Source organism: Vanellus vanellus (assembly GCF_965231255.1).
Source record: "Vanellus vanellus genome assembly, chromosome: 12".
Classification (NCBI taxonomy): domain Eukaryota; kingdom Metazoa; phylum Chordata; class Aves; order Charadriiformes; family Charadriidae; genus Vanellus; species Vanellus vanellus.
Genome location: NC_138917.1, coordinates 21,790,697 through 21,798,988, shown reverse-complemented (window position 1 = coordinate 21,798,988; position 8,292 = coordinate 21,790,697). Strand labels below are relative to the sequence as shown.

Sequence of the window (8,292 nt, the reverse complement as noted above, 5' to 3'; positions counted from 1 at the left end):
CTGGGAATCCCATCCGGGGTCATTTTTGGGGGCAGCTTCATTTTTCCCACGGTGGAAAAGCAGGGGAAGGGGGTGGGGGGTGGGGGACAATTCCCACGCTTGATGGGAGGTGACAGCTCGACCCAGGAGGGGAGGGGGGGGGGGGGGGGGGGGTTGGGCAGCCCCAGGTGGGGTCCCTGGACCACCCGGGGGGGTTATTTGTTAAAGCCAGCAGGGATGGCCGGGGGGGGGGGGGGGGGGGCTGGAATTATAGCCCTTTATCCAGCGGCGGGTGATAATTGGTGGGCTTTACATGAGCTCTGCGCGGGCTTTATATAAACACGACCCATCGCTGGGCACGAAGGGGGCAGGAGGAGGAAGAGGAGGAAGAGGAGGAAGAGGAGGAGGAGGAGGAGGAGGAGGAGGAGGAGGAGGAGGAGGAGGAGGAGGAGGAGGAGGAGGAGGAAGGAAGAGGAAGAGGAAGAGGAAGAGGAAGAGGAAGAGGAAGAGGAGGAGGAAGAGGAAGAGGAGGAGGAGGAGGAGGAGGAGGAGGAGGAGGAGGAGGAGGAGGAGGTGGAGGAGGAGGAGGAGGAAGAAGACATGCCGCAGCGCCCGCAGCCTCACCTGCACGCCCTCAGAGACTCGTGACCCTAAGCAGCCCGCAGCCAGGAATACCCCAATTAAAGGCTCTAATTAAGTTAATTAATTAAGCTGGGAAGTGGGGAGGAGGCAGCCGGCCAGCCCCCAGCCCCTCCGGCGCTGCCAAGCACAACAAACAAATCCAGATGTTTTCTTGCCGGGGCTGATGGAGGCGGTGGCTCTGGGAGCGGGGGGGATGTGGGGGGGGGATGACACTATATGGGGGCAAATATCTCCTCCGCAAGTCCGAGGGAGGGGGGTGCCGCCCCGAAAGAGGAGGCAGCGGGGGTTCTCCGTGCTGGGCTTTTATTTGGGGTACGGTTGGAAGCTCCCGGGGGAGCCGGTGGGAAGCTGAGCCGCGACGCTGAGCGCTGGAGAATTACCGGGTGTTTAATGAAAGCTGAGGCGAAAAAATACAAACCGAGAGGAAGCGGGCGATGCCCTCGCCCCCCTCATCACCACCACCAACCCCCCCCCCCAAAAAAAAAAAAACCACGGGGGGCTGCGTCCGAGCCCCACCACCATCACCATCCTGCACCCGTGCGGAAGGCGCCTGGCATCTCGGATGGGACCGACCCCGTGGCCACGCACAGTCCCACGGTCCCAGAAGGGGTGGCTTTTGTCCCCCCCCCACCTTTGCGCCCTCTTGGGGACACCCCCCCCCGCCCTCCTAAGGGGCTCTGCTGGAAAGGGGGGGGGGGAGGGGGCGGCAGAGCAGAGGCAGCATCCCAGGCTCCAGGGCAAGGAGAAGGCATCGAGCGAGGGGTCTTCTGCGGCGTTAGGTGGACTCCCACCGACCTGGGCAGAGGGGACAGGCATCAGCGTGTGGGACAGGACGCCCACGTGCGTGGGGCACCTCCGTTTCCCCAAGGTGTCCCGTGTCCCCCCCCCCCAATGTCCCCACTCACAAGGTGCCCCGTAGAGCATCCGCATGACCTTGAGGCAGTTGTCCAGCAGTGCCTTGGGGCGCACGGCCTTCCTCCGGCTCTCGGAGCCCGCGCTGTGGACCAGCTTCACCAGGTCGGCCACCACTGCCTCCACGTCCGTCTGCAGGGACAGGTCAACGGGGGGGGGGGGGGGGGGGGGGGGGGGGGGGGGGGGAGGTGTCACTGAGATGTCCCCCCTCCCACAAGGAAACCGGGGTGCAAAAGCTGCAGCTGTTGCATTGGCCGGGAATCGAACCCGGGCCTCCCGCGTGGCAGGCGAGAATTCTACCACTGAACCACCAATGCCAGATGTGGGGCACCCCATAACACTGACCCACGGCCCCACAGCCAGTGGGGTGGCAGCAGCAGGGATGGGCACAGGCTCTGAACAACACACCCCCCCCCAAGAGGGGACCCCAACAGACAGCTCCAACCATGGCAGCGCCTCCTCCTGTGGCCTCAGACGTCACCTCCAGCCGGGGGCGGTTGTCATTAGCCTTCAGAGTTAACGCTCTGGTGACAACACCGGGCAAAGCTCACACTGTCCCTGGAGGGGCTGCACGACCAAGTCCCACCGGGCTCACCCAGGGGCTGTGCCTGCCAGCAGTGCCACCCCTGGGGTGGCTGCGCACCCACACAGGGGCTGCGCACCCACACAGGGACTGCGCCGGGGGGGACGGCAGCGCCAGGGGTGCCCAAGGGAGCAACTCTGGGTCCCCCAAAGGCATTCCAGCAGCCCCCGAGGTCCCCCCCCAGGGACACCGGGGTGCAAAAGCTGCAGCTGCTGCATTGGCCGGGAATCGAACCCGGGCCTCCCGCGTGGCAGGCGAGAATTCTACCACTGAACCACCAATGCCAGATGTGGGGCACCCCATAACCCTGACCCACGGCCCCACAGCCAGCGGGGTGGCAGCAGCAGGGATGGGCACAGGCTCTGAACAACACCCCCCTCCCCCCAAGAGGGGACCCCAACAGACAGCTCCAGACATGGCAGCGCCTCCTCCCGTGGCCTCAGACGTCACCTCCAGCCGGGGGCGGTTGTCATTAGCCTTCAGAGTTAACGCTCTGGTGACAACACCGAGCAAAGCTCATGGTCGCCTCAGAGGGGCTGCAGAACCTGCCCCATGGCACAGGACAACTCAGATATCCTTCAGGTTCACATGGGTGACCCAGCTGGGACAGGCCACCCCCACCCAGCACCCAAACGCAGCCGCCTTCGGGGGGCAGCAGCACTTCCCAGACCAACTCCCCCCCACCGCCCTGAGCCAGGGACCCTCACCCCCACCAAGCCGTGGGCACTCACTGTCCCCAGCCAGTCACCCTCACTGCCACCAAGCCACTGTCCTCCACTGTCTCCGAGACAGGGACACTCATTGCCACCAAGAGCCAGGGTGACCCACTGCCACCCGGCCAGGGACACTCACTGTCCCTGAGCCACTCACTGCCACCAAGCCAGGGGTGCTTACTGCCACCAAACCAGTGTCCCCCACTGCCACCAAGCCCCCAGGCACCCCCCTGCCACAACCCCACGGGTGTCACCACAGGGCATGTCACCACGGGGCATTGGCTCTGCTCTGCCCAGCCAGCAATGCCACTCCGGGGTGGGCCTTGCGGGTGCCACAGGGTGCTCCAGGGAGAACCTCTGGGTTCCCCTCAGCAGCCCCCGAGGTCCCCCCCCAGGGACACCGGGGTGCAAAAGCTGCAGCTGCTGCATTGGCCGGGAATCGAACCCGGGCCTCCCGCGTGGCAGGCGAGAATTCTACCACTGAACCACCAATGCCAGATGTGGGGCACCCCATAACCCTGACCCACGGCCCCACAGCCAGTGGGGTGGCAGCAGCAGGGATGGGCACAGGCTCTGAACAACACACCCCCCCCAAGAGGGGACCCCAACAGACAGCTCCAGACATGGCAGCGCCTCCTCCCGTGGCCTCAGACGTCACCTCCAGCCGGGGGCGGTTGTCATTAGCCTTCAGAGTTAACGCTCTGGTGACAACACCGGGCAAAGCTCACACTGTCCCTGGAGGGGCTGCACGACCAAGTCCCACCGGGCTCACCCAGGGGCTGTGCCTGCCAGCAGTGCCACCCCTGGGGTGGCTGCCCACCCACACAGGGACTGCGCCGGGGGGGACGGCAGCGCCAGGGGTGCCCAAGGGAGCAACTCTGGGTCCCCCAAAGGCATTCCAGCAGCCCGCGAGGTGCCCCCCCCGGGGACACCGGGGTGCAAAAGCTGCAGCTGTTGCATTGGCCGGGAATCGAACCCGGGCCTCCCGCGTGGCAGGCGAGAATTCTACCACTGAACCACCAATGCCAGATGTGGGGCACCCCATAACCCTGACCCACGGCCCCCGGGGTGCCAACCTCTGAGAGAACAGGGAAGAATTGAGGCATCACCTTCTGCAGGATCCCCCTTCCAGCTGTGCCAGTGCCACCCTATGACAGTGGCAGTGACAACCCTGTCCCCTCCCCAGCCCTTCTGGCCCCCCAAGAGGGGGGTCACAGGCAAGCAAAAGCCATGTTGCATTGGCCGGGAATCGAACCCGGGCCTCCCGCGTGGCAGGCGAGAATTCTACCACTGAACCACCAATGCTCCAGATGTGCGCCATCCCTCGGCGCTGCCCCACCGCCCCCGGGGTGCCAACCTCTGACACCCCCCCCGCTCCCCCAGCAGCCTCCCCTTTCCCCCCCACGACCCACACGCAAGGGCGGGGGGGGGGGCTGTGCATGCCAAGCGCCGCGTCCCCTGCGTGTCCGTGCCCGGTGGGCGCGTGTCCTCGCAGCACATCTGGGTGCCATGCGGGTGCTTGCGCGGGCACCGGGTGCTTGCACGCTTGCGTGAGGTGCGCAAGGCCGCGTGCGAGTGTGCGAGGAGCCAGGGGGGTTGGCGGGGGGGTGTGTGCCCGGTGTCTCCCCACCTGCCGGTACCGGCTGTACTCCTTGCCCAGGGCGTCGAAGAGCTGGCACAGCTCCTGGGTGTACTTCCAGGACGGGTGTTTCTCCGGCAGCACCTCGCGGATCCGCAGCACCGCCTGGGAGCTGACGTGGAACCAGAGGTACCGCAGCGCCGCCTCCGACACCGTCCCGTTGCGCTGCGGGCGAGAGGGCCACCCGGCTGAGACCCACGCAAGCCCCCCGCGGCTCCCCGCAGGGTCCCCATCCACGGGGTTGTCCCCCTGCCCGTCGTCTTACCAGGCGGCTGATGTTGGACGGCCTCAGCACCTCTTCGTACTGGACGTGGACGGTGTAGTCGATGGGGAAGTAGTGTTTCTGGAAAGGCGGAGAAGAGCAGAGGGAGTGGCAGCAAAGTGACGGGGACATCCCTGCCAGCCTCGGCGTGACACCGGCGGAAAAACGGGGGAACCAGTGGAAAAGCCCTTTGACCTGATCAACCACCGGAGATGGACCACCTCTGGGCAAAAGAGCCCCCAGTAAAAAAAAAACCAAACAAACCATCCCCCCCCCAGCACCGGGTCACTGCCCTCGCATGTCCCCCTCAGGGCAAACCCTGCAATGTCACATGTCCCCCTCTCCCCCCCCCAAAAAAAAAAACAACAGGGGGGGTTACCATGTACTGCAGGCGCATCTCGTACTGCAGCTTGTCCTGGAGCAGGCGGGTGAGCTCGCATTCGCCCGGCGCAGCGGCATCCAGCCCCAGCACGGCCATGACACCTGGGCAGCCGAAAACCAGCGCCGTCAACCTCCCCCCCCCCCAACTTCCCTTTAGGGACACCCACTCAGGTGACCCCTCAGGTCCCCCCACCCTGTCCCCAAGCCGTACTCACACAGGACGGCCGCGTAGCCCGGCTGCATGGTGGTGGCGGCGGCGGCGGCCGGCGGCGGAGCCCCCGGTTGCACCTACATGGCCGGGGGTCACCGGGAGCCTCTTGGGCGGCGGTGCGCGCGGTGCGGGGACGAGGGACGGGCGCAAGCCCCGGGCGCTGGGCTGCTCTCCGGTAGCCCCGGGCGGTTGCCCCCTGCCATGGATGGGGGGTCAGTCCCCCTCCCCGGTCATCCCCGCTGGCTTCTCCTCTGCGGCTGGCTGCGGGGAGGCAGCAGGTCCCGGGGCCATCACGGGGTACCGGCAAGGGATGCGCTGCCGTGGGGGGGGGTGCGGGACACCCCACCCCCCCGCACTGCACCGCAAGAGGGGATCTGGGGGGAGAGAGCCCCGGCTGCAGCCCCAGGGAGGGTACCCACTGCGGGCCCAGGGGGGAGGGGGGGGGGGCTGTGGGGACAGGGACAGCCCCACGGGAGCCCCCGGGTGGCCCCGGAGGGCTGTGGGTGGCCGTGGAGCTGGGGGGGGTCTGTGGTCCACTCGGGGGGATGGGCTTCGCCTGGTGCCACCCCACCCTGGGACACCATGGGCTCGGGGATGGGGGACGGGGCAGGCAAAGCGGCCACAGCCGGGTCCCCAGGCAGAGGGGGACGTGCCGTGTCCCCCCGCCCCTGCGAAGGGGGTGGGGGGCTGTGCCATGTCCCCCCGCTGTCACCCCAGGGGAAAAGGGACCGTAGCGTGTCCCTTCTGCCGCATCCTCCACGGCGCATCCCCATGCGGAAGGGGGGGGCGTGTTGTGTCCCCGCACTGTGTGACACACACAGAAGGGCCCTCTGCCGTGTCCCAGCACGAAAGGGACCCCTCCCGTGTGCCGTGTGTCCCCCCCCATGCAAAGGGGGCCCAGGCCATGTCCCCATGCTCTGCCCCCAGGCTATGTCCCCCACCCCATGTCCCCATGCAAAGGGACCATCACACATCCCCCACCCCATGTCCCCACGTGAAGGGACCATCCCAAATCCCCCACCCCACAACTCCACATGGAGGGACCATCCCATGTCCCCCACCCGATGTCACCAAGTGAAGGGACCATCCCACATCTCCCACGCCACGACCCCACACAGAGGGACCATCCCACGTCCCCCACCCCACAACTCAACGTGAAGGGACCATCCCACGTCCCCCACCCAATGTCACCACGTGGAGGGACCGTCCCAAATCCCCCACCCCACAACACCACGTGGAGGGACCATCCCACATCCCCCACTCCATGTCCCAACGCAGAGAGACCATCCCACGTCCCCCATCCCACGTCCCCCACCCGATGTCACCATGCAAAGGGACCATCCCACATCTCCCACGCCACGACCCCACGCAGAGGGACCATCCCACGTCCCTCACCCCACAACTCCACGCAAAGGGACGACCATCCCACGTCCCCCACCCAATGTCACCACGTGGAGGGACCGTCCCATGTCCCCCACCCCACAACACCACGTGGAGGGACCATCCCATGTCCCCCACCCCACATCCCCATGTGAAGGGACCATCCCAAATCCCCCACTCCATGTCCCAACGCAGAGGGACCATCCCACGTCCCCCATCCCACGTCCCCCACCCGATGTCACCAAGTGAAGGGACCATCCCACATCTCCCACGCCACGACCCCACACAGAGGGACCATTCCACGTCCCTCACCCCACAACTCCACTTGAAGGGACCATCCCACGTCCCCCACCCAATGTCACCACGTGGAGGGACCATCCCAAATCCCCCACCCCACAACACCACGTGGAGGGACCATCCCAAATCCCCCACTCCATGTCCCAACGCAGAGGGACCATCCCACGTCCCCCCACCCGATGTCACCATGCAAAGGGACCATCCCACATCTCCCACGCCACGACCCCACGCAGAGGGACCATCCCACGTCCCCCACCCCACAACTCCACGTGGAGGGACCATCCCACGTCCCCCACCCAATGTCACCACGCGAAGGGACCATCCCACATCCCCCACCCCACGACCCCACGCAGAGGGACCGTGCCATGTCCCCTACGCCACGTCCCCACGCAAAGGGACCATCCCACGTCCCCCACCCCACGACCCCACGCGGAGGGACCGTCCCACATCCCCCACAGCCCCACGCACAGGAACCATCCCACGTCCCGTCCCCTTCCGTCCCCCCCCCCGCAACGCCCCCACGCCAAGGCACCCGCCTGCCATGTCCCCACGCGTGGCGGCGGCGGCGCGGGAGGGGGTGGGGGTGGCCGCGCCGTGTCCCCACGCGGGTCCGACGCGCGTGAGCAGCCGCATCCCCCTCCCCTCCCCCCCCCCCCCGCCCTTCCGGAGCCCCCCGCGCCCCCCTCCCCACGCGGCGCGGACCCGCCCCCCACGCGCGGGGCGCCCGCGGACCCACCTGGACGCGTCTCCCCGCGGGCGGCGGCGGCGGCGGCGGGGCCGTGCCCGCGCTTGCCGGGAGGCGGGCGGGGGGCGGCGGCGCGGGGAGCGGGCGGGGCGGCGGCCGGGGGCCGGGCGGGGAACGGGGAGCGGGGACGCAGCGCCCGCCCCGCACCGGGCCCTGCCGCCGGGGTTGGGGCGCGGGGGGGGGGGGGACGACGACGACACCGGCTGGCACGGGTGGGTGGCAGGTAGCCCAGACGGCTGCCGCCGGGCGGCTCAGCTAGCCCGGGTCGGTGTCCCCAGGGGGCTCAGCTAGCCCAGGCTGCGTGTCCCCAGGGTGCCCATCCCGATGTCCCCAGTTAGCCCCAGCCTGGGTGCCCCCAAAGTGCCCAGCTAGCCCACCCCGGCGTCCCCAGGGGGCTCAGCTTAGCTAGTCTGGGTGTCCCCAGGGTGCTCAGGTAGCCCACCCCGGTGTCCCCGGGGTGATCGGCTAGCCCAGGTCGGTGTCCCCAGGGTGCTCAGCCAGCCCACCTGGGTGCCCCCCCGGGGTACTTGGCTAGCCCAGACTAAGTG

At 67.8% G+C, this 8,292-nt stretch overlaps 1 protein-coding gene across 2 annotated transcripts; it reads right to left on the bottom strand.

Moving 5' to 3' along the window:
- Positions 1 to 1,277: 1,277 nt before the first annotated feature.
- Positions 1,278 to 7,808, bottom strand: IL34 (interleukin 34). Of its 2 annotated transcripts, none has more exons than XM_082489609.1 (7): positions 7,736 to 7,808; positions 5,327 to 5,583; positions 5,110 to 5,213; positions 4,734 to 4,925; positions 4,460 to 4,633; positions 1,527 to 1,665; positions 1,278 to 1,416 (listed from the first exon to the last, which is right to left on the bottom strand). In XM_082489609.1, exons 2-7 carry the CDS (start codon positions 5,352 to 5,354, stop codon positions 1,397 to 1,399), a joined length of 657 nt encoding a protein of 218 aa, XP_082345735.1. In that variant the 5' UTR covers positions 5,355 to 5,583; positions 7,736 to 7,808; the 3' UTR covers positions 1,278 to 1,396. The 2 variants fall into 2 exon arrangements, with proteins under 2 accessions (XP_082345735.1, XP_082345736.1); XM_082489610.1 differs by having other exon boundaries at positions 4,734 to 4,811.
- Between the last annotated feature and the right edge of the window lie 484 nt (positions 7,809 to 8,292).

What these genes read in the sequence shown, in the direction of transcription:
- IL34 (XM_082489609.1), bottom strand. Translation starts at nt 5,354, where the DNA reads ATGCAGCCGGGCTACGCGGCCGTCCTGT. An exon ending in CGTCCAACATCAGCCGCCTG is followed by an intron (nt 4,634 to 4,733) that starts GTAAGACGACGG and finishes TCTCGCCCGCAG; the next exon opens with CGCAACGGGACGGTGTCGGA. An exon ending in GATGCTCTACGGGGCACCTT is followed by an intron (nt 1,417 to 1,526) that starts GTGAGTGGGGAC and finishes CCCTCTGCCCAG; the next exon opens with GTCGGTGGGAGTCCACCTAA.